Genomic DNA, 15,280 nt, shown 5'->3' with positions numbered 1-15,280 from the left:
ACCGTTTCTTAGATACTTTATTCATTAGGGGCTGCAAAATGGCAATATTTTAATTACATCATTCCTTCTTCATTTATTGGCAGGATCTCTTCTCAGTAATTGATTACCCCGAGATACAGTTCATACAGGAAAGGCAAAATAAGTGCTTGACTCCTTTATCTATCCATTTTTTGGAAATAAAGAGTTGCTTCCTTCACGTCCTTCAAAGGTTACCAGTGAGTCTATATTTGGAGAGTTACTATGAAGCTGTGGATATTATTGTACTTGATGCATCTCAATGTGCTGCAGTTATTTATTTACTTATTTATTTGATGCTCAAAATATCCCATTTCCTGCCAGTGCTCTTGTGTCTGTCTGGCACCACTCTAGACATCTTTGACAGCTAGCTTTCTTGCTTCCGGGACAACAGGATGTTCCAAGGGTCAGAGGAAGATATTAAACAACATCATAGGGAAGCAGTCAACAACATTTAGAATGAGAAACTCTCCAGGACAAACTATTTGGTTTCTTCAACAATAAATTGCAAGAGGGAAAGGAAGGAGGGCGTGAAACCCATAGATGGGAAGAGACTGGAAAAACCAGATAAATGCAATTTCTGGACCTTGTTTGCATCCTAATTAAAAAAAAAAAAAAAAGCTGTAAAAGAGATAATCAGCAAGAACCTACTGTATAGCAAAGGGAACTCTCCTCAATATTCTGTAATACAACATGGGAAAAAGTATGAAAAAGAACAGATGTGTGCCTGGGCTTCCCTGGTGGTTCAGATGGTAAAGAATCTACCTTCAGTAAAGGAGATCTGGGTTTGATCCCTAGGCCGGGAAGATCCCCTACAGAAGGGAATGGCTACCTACTCCAGTATTCTTTCCTGGAAAATTCCATGGAAAGAGGGGCCTGGCGGGCTACAGTCCATGGGGCGCAAAAAGTCAGACACGACTGAGCAATTTTCCTATACAGATCTACTTCTAATAAAATCACTTTGCTGTACACCTGAAACTAACAAAACATTGTAAATCAACTATGCTCCTTACATTTTAAAAATAGCTGTAAAAGATAATGAATGAGAAAAAATCAAGGAAAAATTAATGCTGGTTGGTGTTTTGGTGGTACTAAGGAATTGGCATTAAAACGTTAAGATGTGGTAGTATGACTGTATGTTAAAAAATACTGTTTTAGAGATATATATAAAAGTATTTATGGGTAAAATTTTGCAATATCTGAAATTTATTTCAAAAGGATCTAGTTGGAGAGGAAAGTAGGTATGATATAGGGAACATAGATGTAGTATAGATGGAGTATGTTTGGCCATGTGTTGATAACCGTTGAAGCTGAGTGATGAGTATATGATGAGGCCCTGTGTTATTCTCTCTGGTTTTATATGTTTGAAAATTGCATAATAAAAAATTTAAAATTTATTTTAAAATAGAAACCCCCCAGAAGGAAGCTGAAGAGGAACTGGTGATGGTAGAACGACACCAACTCCATAAATAAAGTCTTGCCTAATTCAGAAATGTGCTAACCACCTGCCAGCTGCAGTATCAGAATAAGAGGAGACCTGGTGACTAAGCAAGCCGACTGATGCTCTCTTGTGTTAATGAGGTGTGCCCCAGGCCTGTGCTCAGTGCTTTGTGTGTGTTTAGCTCACCTCGTCCTCACAATAGCTTCATGAGACTGATGGTGTTATTAAAATACCTATTTTACAAATGGAAAACCTGAGGTTCAAAGGGACTACTCCCGTGATAAGCAGAGATAGGCTCAAACCGTTTGGTCTGGCTCTAGAACCCATATTACTAACAGCGACATAAATAGCTCTTAATAGAAGCCGGGCCTGTTCAAAGTGTTTCGCTTCTATTCATTCAATGTTCACAGTAATAACCCTCTGAAGAAGACCCTTCCAATAGACCCTTTTCACAAGTGAGAAGATTGTGCTTTAACAGGTGAAGTAACTGCAAAGTCGCACAGCAGACCTGGAGCCTCTGCTCCCTCTCACACCCTTAACTGCCCGTCTACACTGTGCAGGGGTCCTTCCTTCCTGGTTTAAGAAGCCTCTGTTGAGTACATTCAAGAGCCTGTCTCTGTCAAAAGTGCTGGGTTATAGGGATGAACTTTTCTCTTTTTTTTTTGCCTTCCAGTAGCTTCCTGTCTTCTAATCCCTGAGTCTCTGGGGAGCTACTTAGAAGATGATGGGGCTACAACTGAGAAGCTCATGCTACCTGTGGATACTTCATTGCCTGAAGTTGAGTTAGGAAGAGAACTGAACCGTCTCCCCAAGAAGGCTTCTCCTGAACCCGAGAGTGTCTGAGGCGAGGCTCTGAAGGAAGCTGCTTGTGAATCCCATCACTTCACGCTAAGCGCCTCCACTGCTGGGGGCACCTGTCCCTGGTTCCCAGGGACACTGTGCTCATTCCCACCTTAGAATCTTCTCTTGCTGGGCTCTGTTCCCAGCTTATTCATCTCTGCTTTGGTTCTCAGTAACCTCCCTACTCTGAAATCTCAATGCCCTTATTGGTTGTGCTGATCAATTTTGTACTTAATTATATACACCCCTCAATTGTTACCTAAGAGTTTCACTGTGTGTGTCTTGCTTCTTTGCTTCAGTTGTAAATATCTGGCAGTCAAAGAATAGGTCTTACGCTGCACTGATACTCCCTCAACAAGCCCCAAACCATGGAGTGGTGCTCACTAAACACGATTATAGGAAAGTCTTACCACTGAACAGTGTATGTTAGATGGCAGCACGCGTGAGATGGTCAAGAACACAAGCTCTGCCTCTTACCATTGGTGTGCCTCAAGGCAAATTATTTACATCTTTTATGTCTTTGTTTTCCTCTCTGTAAAATGGATGTAGATAACAGTTTCTACTTCATGCGTGTAGAGTACTTAGCAAAGTGCCTAGTAACAAATTGTTAATACAATAGCAGCTAGTATTTTTACTATTACTGCTAACTGCCTAGCAAAATAATGTTTCATTTATTTATTTACTTATATTTTGCCTGTGCTGGGTCTTTGCTGTGGTGTAGGCGCTTCATTGCCGTGTGCAAACTCTCTAATTGCAGAACACAGGTTTAGTTGCCCCTCTGTATGTAGGATCTCAGTTTTCTGACCAGGGATCAAACCCACATCCCCTGCATTGGAAGGCGAATTCTTAACCACTGGACCACGAGGGAAGCCCCAGTAAGGTTTTATTGACCAACCAGAGCATTTTTTTCCTACATATGAAATCAGAGATTGCATAATATGCATGATTTAGTTGGCTCAGGAGCCTATGGGGTATAGTGGAAAATCAATGATCACTAAATTCTTCTTGGAATTGGACCAGAAACCAAATTTCTCCTCTGATACTGGCCATAAAATCTTGGCTTTTATGAGCCTTGGTTTGTTCCTATGAAAAGTGGAATTAATAATAGGTAGTTCACTAGGTTGGGCTTCCCAGGTAGCTCAGATGGTAAAGAATCTGCCTGCAGTGCAGAAGACCTGGGTTCAATCTCTGGGTCAGGAAAATACCCTGGAGGAGGAAATGGCAACCCACTCCAGTATTCTTCTTGCCTGGAGAATTCCTTGGACAGTGGAGCCTGGTGGGCTACAGTCTATGGGGTCACAAACAGTCAGACATGACTGAGCAACTTTCACTTCACTTCAGTCTATTAGGTTGCTGTATGGTTCAGAAAAATGAATATAAAGCATCTAGCCCAGAATGTTATACAAAATGGATCTTAAAGAAACCATTCCATTTAACATCATCAAGCCTGTAGTGGTTCTCTCTACAGAGATTATGTCTGCTTAGTAGATGAGGCCTTTGTGGTTGTTTTCTTTTCTTTTTCCCTTTTGCCACGAGTGATCTTAGTTCCCCGACCAGGGACTGAACCTCTGCCTCCTGCAGTGGAAGCATGGAGTCTTAACCACTGGACTACCAGGGAAGTTCCCCATTTGTAATTGTTTATGATTGATTTAGCGACCTCTCTTTTCTAGGAAGTTCTAGATCTCTAGACCAACTGCAACACTTCAGTGCCTCTGAATCCCTGCTATTCAACTATACCCTTTTCTGTTATATGCTCCCAGGAGTATATATACTTGGTACATTCAGTTCAGTTCAGTCGCTCAGTCGTATCTGACTCTGCGACCCCATGAACCGTAGCACGCCAGGCCTCCCTGTCCATCACCAACTCCCAGAGTTCACTCAAACTCACGTCCATCAAGTCGGTGATGCCATCCAGCCATCTCATCCTCTGTCGTCCTCTTTTCCTCCTGCCCCCAATCCCTCGCAGCATCAGAGTCTTTTCCAATGAGTCAACTCTTCACATGAGGTGGCCAAAGTACTGGAGTTTCAGCCTCAGCATCATTCCTTCCAAAGAACACCCAAGGCTGATCTCCTTTAGAATGGACTGGTTGGATCTCCTTTCAGTCCAACGTGGTACATACTAGGAACTTAATGAATTTATTGAATGACTCAGGAACCTACTTTTTAACAGATGCATATGGACCATCCTGGGGCTTCCCTGGTAGGTCAGCTGTAAAGAATCCGCCTACAATGTGGGATACCAGGGTTTGATCCCTGGGTTGGGAAGATCCCCTGGAGGAGGGCATAGCAACCCTCTCCAGAATTCTTGTCTGGAGAACCCCATGGACAGAGGAGCCTGACGGGCTATGGTCCATGGGGTTGCAAAGAGTTGGACGTGACTGAACAACAAAGTACAGCATAGACCATCGCTCTTCTGTTAACACACTCTTCCCAGTTTATCAGCCTCTCAATCTACTGTTGACTGATCTCATCTATTACATTTTGGTGCTTCTTCACGTTGTCCCAAGGATGACCTTCACTCTAGGTCTTCTTTTTTCCATCCAGCAGTAAGATTTTTAGATCAAACAGGAAAGAGGCTATCTCAGGTTGGGTAAGTGATGTTTTTGAAGAGATTCAGGAATGCCAAGTGAATAATGCTTGAGGGGAACCAAGAATACAAGGTGGAAAAAAATGCAGAGATAAGATAAATAGGGCGGGTGGAGAGAGGTTGTGGAGAGACTTAATGGTCAGGCCAAAGAATCTAACTTGACATATCTGGCAGTTGGAAAAGCCAAAAGGTTGTTTATATAAGTTATGATAATCTTTTTTTTGGCTGTGCATATCTTAATTCCCCGACCAAGGGTTGTACCCATGCCCCCTTGCACTGGGAGCTCAGAGCCTTAACCACTGGACTGCCAGGCCCCCAGCTCTTGCTCCATTACCTTCTCTCCATCTTTCCAATACAGTCCCATCATAATTTTTTGTTAAATCAGTATTTGTGATTTATATTGTTACAATCATTTATATTGTATAAATACAGTTCACAACTAATTAAATTTTCTTTGCTACACAGCTTTTCCTAGTGTTAGTTATTGCCTCGTTGTTTTATTTACTTAATTGCTGTGTACTGACCACTAATTGAGCCCCAGATGCTTCATTAAAGATGTAAGCTGATCGAATACATAAATAACCTATTGGATTTTTCTCAACTTGCTGACTTAGCAACTAAACAACAACAATGGATATGGAGCTCTTAGCAATATCTCTGACAAAAAACAACTAGTGAAAATGATCTTTGTATATGTGTCACAGGTATCATCCACTTAGAAACTTTGTTTTCATTCTAGTTTTCTAGTGACCTTTGCTATGAAAGGAATTTGTGTACAATTGCTGAGTGCCCTCTAAGTCGCTTGAGTTGGGTCCAACTCTTCAGGACCCTGTGGACTGTAGCCCATCAGGCTCCTCTGTCCATGGGATTCTCCAGGCAAGAATACTGGAGTGAGTTGCCATGCCTTCCTCCAGGGGATCTTCCCAACCCAGGGATTGAACCTGCATCTCATATTTCTTGCCAAAAAATTTTCAAATTCTTTATTTTCACTTGATCCTCAAAATGACCATAGAATTAGACTGATTTTGAAACCTGGCTGTAGCGCTTACTGGCTGTGTGCAAGTTGCGTGCGTGCTTGATCAGTTGCTCAACCTGTCCACTCTTTGCGACCCCATGGACTGTAGCCCGGCAGGTTCCTCTGTCCATGGGATTTCCCAGCCAAGAATACTGGAGTGGGTTGCCATTTCCTTCTCCAGGGGATCCTCCCAACCTGGGGATCAAACCTGCATCTCCTGCATTGGCAGGCGGGTTCTTTACCACTGCACCATCTATGTGCAAGTTATCTAATTTCTTTTCTCATTTTTTTCCAAAGAAGTTTGCAATAGTTTTAAGGATTAAATGAGATAATTTCCAAATATCAATATATATATGTTAGCTATTGTTATTGAGGTAAAGCGTTATTAATCTATTTGCTGATTAGACAAAACAAAACAAAGAAATTAAGTTGCATGCTCTGTTGGCAAAGTGTGTAAGGCCAGAAAGTGAAAGTGAATTCAGTCGTGTCTGACTCTTTGTGACCCCATGGACTTTACAGTCCCTGGAATTCTCCAGGCCAGAATACTGGAGTGGGTAGCCCTTCCCTTTTCTAGGGGATCTTTCCAACCCAGGGATCAAACCCAGGTCTCCCACATTACAGGCTGATTCTTTACCAACTGAGCCACAAGGGAAGCCTGGGCTTAAAACTCATCATGGACTGAATCACAGTGTGAGTATCAGAGGAGACTTTGATTTATACTCACGTTCACTGCTACACCCTAGTGCCTAAAGTAATATCTGGTAAATAATAGGCACTCATACATGTGATGAATAAATCAATATAAACACACAGTTTCAGGCATGGAAATGGTGTCCAAAATTTGGTTAAATAAATTGATTTTTCAAATAGGAAACTGAGGCCCAGACACTTTTAAGTGAACCTTGGACACGTTTTTTGTTTTGTTTCCTTGTGTCTGCAAAGTGCTTTTCGAAACAAAAATTAAAGTAGTTGCCAACTTAGGCCTGGCCATCTATGAATAGAAAACTCAATTTAGAGGCTTAAAGAGGATAGAGGTTTATTTCTTGCTCATGTGAGAGAAAAACTAATGGTGAGCAACTCAAGGTGGTTACTCCAGAGTCAGGAAGATCGTAGACACATGTCCTTCTGCTCTACCATTCTTAGCACATGGCTTCCATCATGTGTTACACACACACACACACACACACAGGCTTACACACATATTTGGCTACGCCAAGTGGCTTGTATCCTAGTTCCCCCACAAAGGGTCAAACCTGGGCCCCAGAAGTGAAAGTGCCAAGTCCTAACCACTGGACCACCAGGGAATTCCCTTCACCTTCTATGAAGTGTTATGGTTTAAAAAAAAAAACAAAAAAAAATTGGCTTCTGGGGCTCCAGCCATTGCATTCTGTCAGGAAGGAGGAAGATGAGGAAAAAGGGGGCGCTTTCCAGCCCAGCTGGCCCAGGAGATTACCTGGACTTTCCATACAACTTCCCTTTTTAATCTCATCCACCCAAGGAGAAAAAGAAGATGGAGAACGTATTTTTTTTTAATCTGATGGACTTGCTGCCTGGGTTTAAGCAGGGTTCTTTTTATAAGGAAAATAGAGGGGAATCGATATTGGGTAGAAATTTTCTATCAGTTGTCAATACTTTTAAAAATCAGAAAATTTTACATAGAAATTTGGATTTCTCTTGTAAAAATCAGAAGATGGAGCTGAGTTATAGGTCAGAGAGAAAAGCAGATTTGGCTGGACTAGAAGAGAGACTGGATGACGTGGAGGAGGCTCATGAAGGCTAGATTGAGGAGAAAGGAGGGAATTGAAATTCCAGAACATGAGGCGTGATTTGGAGTTTGGTGTTTTGGTCTGATAAAAGTGGTGTTTTGAGAGGATTCATCTAGTAATAATGTTGAGAATGGGATAAATGGGAATGGTAGAAAGAATTGGAAGAGAGCTATTGCAGAGATCCAGGCATGAAGTGATGAGAATAGTACCAGCAATACCAACAGAGCTATGCTGCAAGCTACAGATATAATTTAAAATGTCCTATTGGCCATATTCTAAAAAGGAAAAAAGAATTCACGTGACACTGACTTTCATAATAGATTTCACTTATCCAGTATCTCTAAAATGTTATCATTTGGAGATGTAATCCATCTAAGTTGTCAATGAGCTGTTTTACATCCTTTGCTTGTGTATTGTCGTTGAAATCCAGTGTATATTTTGCACTTACAGCACATCTCAATTCAGACGTTAATTTTTCATCAGAAATATTTGGTCTGTATTTAGACTGCACACAATTTGTAGCTGAAAAAGTACATTCACATACCCAAGTGATCCCAAATGTACTTAATTTTCCTAATAACTGGAGTATCTGTTTTCAAATTTATGCTAATTAAAGTTTAAATGAAGTTAAAAGTTCAGTTCCTTGACCACACTCCCTTCAAGAGCTCAGTAGCCACAGGTGGGCCATGGCTTCCATATAGGACAGCCACATCCGAGATGGAGAATGAAGACAGGGACAAAGGCCCAAGTCGGAGACACACAGCTCATAAAAGCTATTCATCAGATGAAGCGCTTCTGATAAGACCCATATGAGCCCTGTCCTACAAAAGCACTAAACTTAGCATTTTTCATATTCCCTAGACTTGCCAGATCATTTTACATCTCCTGTCCCTTCACCCAAAAATGTTTTCCCCCTTCTTTTTTGATCTGAAAAAAATGCCTCTTTATCTTTCAAGTCTCCATTCAGAGGTCATCTCTGTGAAATCTACCCCAGGTCTCTCAGACCCAGTTAGTTGCCCCATCTTTTTTGTTGTTGTTTGTTTTGCTTTTAAATTTACTGAGCATAGCAAAAGATGTATTCCCTTTTTTATCATTTAATGAGCAATTATCTGTACATACATGATCATAACTCATTACAGCATAAATCTCTGCATTAATATTAAAAGAACTCATCTTGTTAACATTAAAATTTTTTTCTTTAAATTTTGTATTGAGATATAGCCGATTAACAATGTTGTGATAGTTTCAGGTGAATAGTGAAGGGACTCAGCCATATATGCTGCTGCTGCTGCTAAGTCACTTCAGTCGTGTCCAACTCTGTGCGACCCCATAGATGGCAGCCCACCAGGCTCCCCCGTCCCTGGGATTCTCCAGGCAAGAACACTGGAGTGGGTTGCCATTTCCTTCTCCAGTGCATGAAAGTGAAAAGTGAAAGTGAAGTCGCTCAGTCGTGTCTGACCCTCAGTGACCCCATGGACTGCAGGCTTCCAGGATCCTCCGTCCATGGGATTTTCCAGGCAAGAGTACTGGAGTGGGGAGCCATTGCCTATACATATATCCAATTCTCTCCCAAACTGCTCTCCCATCCAGGCTTGGCAAGGAGATTCTTATATACTGTACCACTAGGAAAGTGGTATTTTTTTCACATTTTCATAGATCTGTCCATTCTGAAGGAGATCAGCCCTGGGATTTCTTTGGAAGGAATGATGCTAAAGCTGAAACTCCAGTACTTTGGCCACCTCATGCGAAGAGTTGACTCATTGGAAAAGACTCTGATGCTTCAAGGGGTTGGGGGCAAGAGGAGAAGGGGGCGACAGAGGATGAGATGGCTGGATGGCATCACTGACTTGATGGACATGAGTCTCAGTGAACACCAGGAGTTGGTAATGGACAGGGAGGCCTGGCGTGCTGCGATTCATAGGGTTGCAAAGAGTCGGAAACGACTGAGCGACTGATCTGATCTGATCTGATCTGATTTCATAGATCTGTAATTTTCTTGAGATAGAGAACCATTCTAGTTGTCTCTGAATCCCTAGTACACAGCTCAGGACCATATAGGTTCTTAATAAAAGGTTATTGAATGAAGATGACCTTCAGTTTAGCCTGGAAACTTGCTTCTCTATTGGCACTTTAGTCTGCTACATTTTAAAAGGGTATGCTCAGCTCTCTTAATTCAATTTTTGCTTTGTCTATTTGAATTTCAATGGACATGTTCTTTCCAAATAGCATAGTTCAAGAATGACTTCTACCTTTATGCTTCCATACATAAAATTGGCCTGATGCAAGCTTGTATAAAAGTTTCCTCTTTTTTAGACTTAACCTCAGTTCATGCTGCTGCACTAAATAATGCATTTGAAATTAATGTGTGTCTTTTTGACTGTTACCTTTTATGTGGACAAATCCCAGCATATAACAGTTCTTGAATGACAATCACAAGAACTTCTCAAAATGTGCAAGGTACTCATTTCGGTGTAACCTACTTGAGCAAGGGGCTGTAAAACATACTGACAGCATGACAAGGCACATCTCCACCTCCCAGGTAATAAAGGATAGATTCCATTAGGCACTTTTAACTTAGGTACAATCAACTTCACCATGATGAAGTGACTGACCTTCAGTGCAGCCAAATCCACATTGCCATGCTTTAGATGGTGGGAAACAGAGTGAGCCTTAGATGATCTCAACTGGTAGGGAGGCAGTTTGGCCACATCCATTAAAATTTTAAGTGTGCATTCCTTTGACCCTCCAAATTCTACTTCTGAGAATTTATTATACAGAAATACTTACATAAATAGGTATAATCTTCATGAATGGAATTAGTGCCCTCAATTAGTGCCCTTATAAAAGAGGGTCCTTCCATCATGTTAGGACACAGTGAGAAGATAGCTGTTGATGAACCAGTAAGTCAACCCTCACCAGTCACTGACTCTACTGGTATCTTGACCTTGGACTTCCCAGCCTCTCAAACTGTAAGAGATAAATGTTTGCTGTTTATAAGCCAAAATATATATATATGTATTTGCATAAATACATAAATATGTGTGGGAAGGGGTGACTTTTGTATTTGTATTGTAAGTTGTTATTTTGAATATTTGAAACAGCCTCCACAGCAATTGGTATCAGATTGCTGTGGTTAATAAAACAAATCAAGTAAAATATGTTATACCCATACTATGGAATACAATGCAGCTGTTGCAAAAAATAAGATCTAGATGGATAGATACGTAGATAATTTTTTTTTTAACATGTAAAGGTACTCAGGATTTATTGCTGGATAAAAAGAGCAAGTAATGGAACATGACTTATTAAAATAAATGTGCACATTTATCTTTAGGATATTACAATGGGAAAGCATGAGTTTTCCAACATTAATTTCATTATTGTTTGAAGTTTGTTCAGAGTACCATATTTTTTATTTTAAAAGGTTTTTTAAACATAAAGACTACAAGAAAAGTAAAGAAACAAGAAAATTGGCTTCCCTAGTGGTCCAGCAGTTAAGAATCCACGTGGTGATGCAGGGGATAAGATCCCTGGTCCAGGAAGATCCCACATGCTGAAGGGCAACTAAGCCCATGAGCCACAACTACTGAAGCGCAGGTGCCTAGAGCCGTGATCTGCAACAAGAGAAGCCACCGCAGTGAGAAGCTGGTGCCCACGACAAACAGTAGCTTCTGATCACCGCAACTAGAGGAAGCCCGCTTGCAGCAATGAAGACCCAGCGCAACCGAAAAAAACAAAAAAAATTTTTTTAAAGAAAGAAACAAGAAAATGCCTCAACAGCAGAAAGTTCAAGCTTCATATAAAACAGTAGTTCTGAACAATGCCTTGTAGGAAACAATAGCAGCTCTAATGACATGGTCACATATGTATGAAGTGAAGTGAAGTTGCTCAGTCGTGTCCGACTCTTTGCGACCTGGACTGTAGCCAACCGGGTTCCTCCATCCATGGGATTTTCCAGGCAAGAATACTGGAGTGGGTTGCCATTTCCTTCTCCAGGGGAACTTCCCGACCCAGGGATCGAACCTGGGTCTCCCACATTGTAGGCAGACGCTTTACCGTCTGAGCCACAATTTATTTATTTTTTTAGTACACCTAGGACGTAAATATTTATTTATTTACTTACTTACTTTTTGGCCTTGCCACTTGGCACGTGGTATCTTAGTTCCCGTGTCAAACCCTTACCCTGGTCACTATAAGCTCAGAGTCCTAACCAGTGGACAGCCAGTGAGGTCCCACGACATAGTCATCCTATTCTCTCTTCTGAAGTAGCTTTTGTACCCTGTTTTAGTCACATGTCCATACTCATTTTCTCAGTTTCTAACACCTTCTCTCTGGTTCATAATCAAAGTTCCTCCAGATAAATGATCTGATCAGGTTGACCAATCAATAAGCAATCTGGATTAGTCCTATTGGGTAGGGTTCTTATGCCAGGCCACTTCATGGGCTTACAGTCTCCCTTTATGGCTCACTGGCTTTGGCTAGAGCAGTCTCGTGGTCAGTGAGACCAAGGTTAGAGGGTTATATGGCACAAAGCAAGGTCGCATGCCCAAAGAACACCCATGTCTTTGAAGAAGAATACAAGCAACCACACACGTGTAGTGTTACATGGACCATCCACTGTACACTCCTTTTGGTTTTAAACAACTAATGAGAGAGAAACACTAAACAGAATCAATGATCATAGTTGTTGCTCTGTCATTAAGAAAGCCACCCAAGAACCCTTTTAAAGACATCCTTCTAAGTGGAGAGAAAGTTCGTCTTCACTGTGTTTCCAGGAGGGTCAGTTTGTTTCCCTGGACCGCTAGTTTGCACTGTACATGCATGCTTAAGATCAAAAGATTCCATTTCAAAAGCAACTTTCTTTCACTACTTGAAGCTTTCTTTTCTTTGAAAGATTAATGGACTGATAAAGAAAAGGAAAAAAAAAAACTACTGCTAATGTTTTTGAAGGCATGACATAAGTCACAGTGTTTGTAGGGATGACAATGTAGCTAAAATCTTTATAGAATCTGGGATTCATGTAATTCTGTACTCTTGAAGTATTTCAAAGCCAAGTCTGGGCACTTATTTTTAAACCTTAAAAGGCAGGTCATTCAAACCCTCCAGAAAAAGGGAAAGAAAGCAAAAGAATAGGTATATCCCCAAAGAATGTAGAGATGAACATTTTCTTTATCCTCTTTAATTTAAAAATAGACATCTTCAGACCATTAGGAATATTGTTAGTCTTTTCTTGATGGCAAAAGGGCCATCTGTCTTTGAGAACCCATATAAGATGCATATGTGTTTACAATACTTCCCAGAAGGTAACATCCCTATTTCCTGTGGAAGGTAGTGGCAATACAGGAGGAAAGCTATGGCGTCATTCATTTTTCTACACCTTAAAACAGGAAGACAAATTTGCCAAGGTATATCTGGTCAAACTGTTGGGTCAATGAAGTTTTATTATTATGCAAAGTCTGTCACATCTTTTAGTCTCAGAGTACCCCTCATAGTGTCTAATATGATCTTATATGAGGATTTCAATGTATATTAAGCAAATGGCTATTGAATATCTATCTTGTGCCAAGCACAGTCTTAGGCACCGGGATGCCAAAGTAAGTAAGATGCATTTCCTACCCTAAAGTTACTCATATCTAGCAGGGAAAGCAGCCTTGTTAACAACCAATTATAATGCAGCGTATATGTGCTCATTAGGGACTTGTGCAACTGTCCACCTAAACCAGTTGAGAGGGGTTACCTTGGGATTCTCTGGTGGCTCAGATGGTAAAAAAAAAATCTGCCTGCAATGCAGGAGACTGGGTTTTGATTCCTGGGTTGGGAAGATCCCCTGGAGAAGGGAATAGCTACCCACTCCAGTATTCTTGCCTGAGAATTCCAGGGACAGAGGAGCCCGGCATGCTACAGTCTACAGGGTCGTAAAGAGGCAGACATCACTGGATGACATTAACACACACCTGTACCTTGTTTCATTAACCCCTCTGAAATTGAGATACATCTTACAAATGGTGGTGTCTCACAATTATTATTGGTACGTTTCTTTTTCCCCTTAATCACACACAAAACAATGGTGCATCTTACAATCAATGGCATCTTCAGTAAAATACACTGGGAGTGTCCTTGGGTCACATAGATGAGAGAAGGTGATTCTTGAGCTGGGTCTGTGAAGAATGAGTGGGGTTTTCACTAGGGGGAAAAGCAATATGCAAAAGCAATAGGGCAAAATCCACTGACTAAGCTTTAGAGTGGGAAGATCTAAGTCCTAACTCCTGAGACTTTGGGCTAGTTGTTGTGTAACAGTGGGAGTGTTGTGAAGACAACAAATAACAGCTACCCGCCATTCAGTATGTGCTGTGTGTCTGGCAACGTTCTAAAGGCTTTAAGTGTATTAACTCATTTGGTCCTCAAAACAAGCCTAGGAGATAAGACACTATTATTAACTTCTTTTTAAAGAGCAGAAACCTGTAGAGGTTAAATAAACTGCACACGTTTACACAGCAAATAAGTGGTGGATTAAAACCCAATCACTGACATGAAGCTCTCAAATGAGTTTATCAGAAAGCCTCTCTCCGGGAAAGATAATGTGTTATACAACTGTTAGTTGTTATTTACTGCAAGGAAGAGGATTTTTCAGGTCAACGGGACAATCTGAGCACAAATGTCATGGTAGTTTAAAGCATTCAGACTTTAAATGGGGAGAGAAAAGGTTGGTATGAGCTGGGGTATCACTCAGACCAGATCAGATCAGTCGCTCAGTCGTGTCCAACTCTTTGTGACCCCATGAATCGCAGCACGCCAGGCATCCCTGTCCATCGCCAACTTCCGGAGTTCACTCAGACTCATGTCCATCGAGTCAGTGATGCCATCCAGCCATCTCATCCTCTGTCGTCCCCTTCTCCTCCTGCCCCCAATCCCTCCCAGCATCAGAGTCTTTTCCAATGAGTCAACTCTTTGCATGAGGTGGCCAAAGTACTGGAGTTTCAGCTAGACAGGAAGAAACAAAGTTATATTGATGTCAGATGATAAAGTACATTGTAGAGTATTTTGGCTTTTGGAGTTTATCTATAGGCTATAGAGAAGTGTTTAATATTTTTGAGCTGGAATGTGATTCAATTATATCTGTCATTTAGAAAGATGATGCGGGGAACATGATGTGTTATTTAGAAGGCAGTGGGGAAGACGGATTTCAGTGGAGTAGGACTGCAGGCGGGACTTCCCTGGTGGCTCAGACAGTAAAGAATCTGCCTGCAATGCAGGAGACACAAGTTCAATCCCAGGTCGGGAAGATCCCCTGAAGGAGGAAATGGCAACCCACTGAAGCACTGTTGCCTGGAAAATCCTATGGACAGAGGAACCTGCCGGGCTACAGTCCATGGGGTCGCAAAGAGTTGGACATTACTTAGTGATTAGTCAACAACAAGGACTAAAGGCGGGGAGACCACTTAGCAGGCAGGCCAGACAATGAAGGCCCGAACTTGGGCTGCAGTAGTTCAGATGAAAAGTAGAGAGGGTGAGAAACATTTAGATAGAGATCCTAGTCAACTCAGTTGAAGACAAGATTACATGTCCTCAAACAGGTCATGGGAGGGATGGACACATGTTATCAGACAGTAGGCAGA

The 15,280-nt window shown here is 41.4% G+C and overlaps 1 protein-coding gene across 2 annotated transcripts in view; it reads right to left on the bottom strand.

Moving 5' to 3' along the window:
* LOC133227675 (uncharacterized) overlaps positions 1 to 15,280 on the bottom strand; it is a 63,780-nt gene that overhangs the window by 17,021 nt on the left and 31,479 nt on the right. Inside the window, exon 2 of one of the 2 annotated variants that reach the window (XM_061382454.1) lies at positions 10,722 to 11,362. The exons of the other annotated variant lie outside the window; for it this stretch is intronic. Coding sequence (XP_061238438.1) covers positions 11,159 to 11,362 — 204 coding nt within the window. The 3' untranslated portion in view covers positions 10,722 to 11,158. Of the gene's footprint in view, positions 1 to 10,721; positions 11,363 to 15,280 lie in introns of those variants that run through there. 2 annotated transcript variants of the gene reach the window in all.

Source organism: Bos javanicus, chromosome 16 (assembly GCF_032452875.1).
Source record: "Bos javanicus breed banteng chromosome 16, ARS-OSU_banteng_1.0, whole genome shotgun sequence".
Classification (NCBI taxonomy): Eukaryota; Metazoa; Chordata; class Mammalia; order Artiodactyla; family Bovidae; genus Bos; species Bos javanicus.
This window is presented reverse-complemented; position numbering and strand designations above follow the sequence as displayed.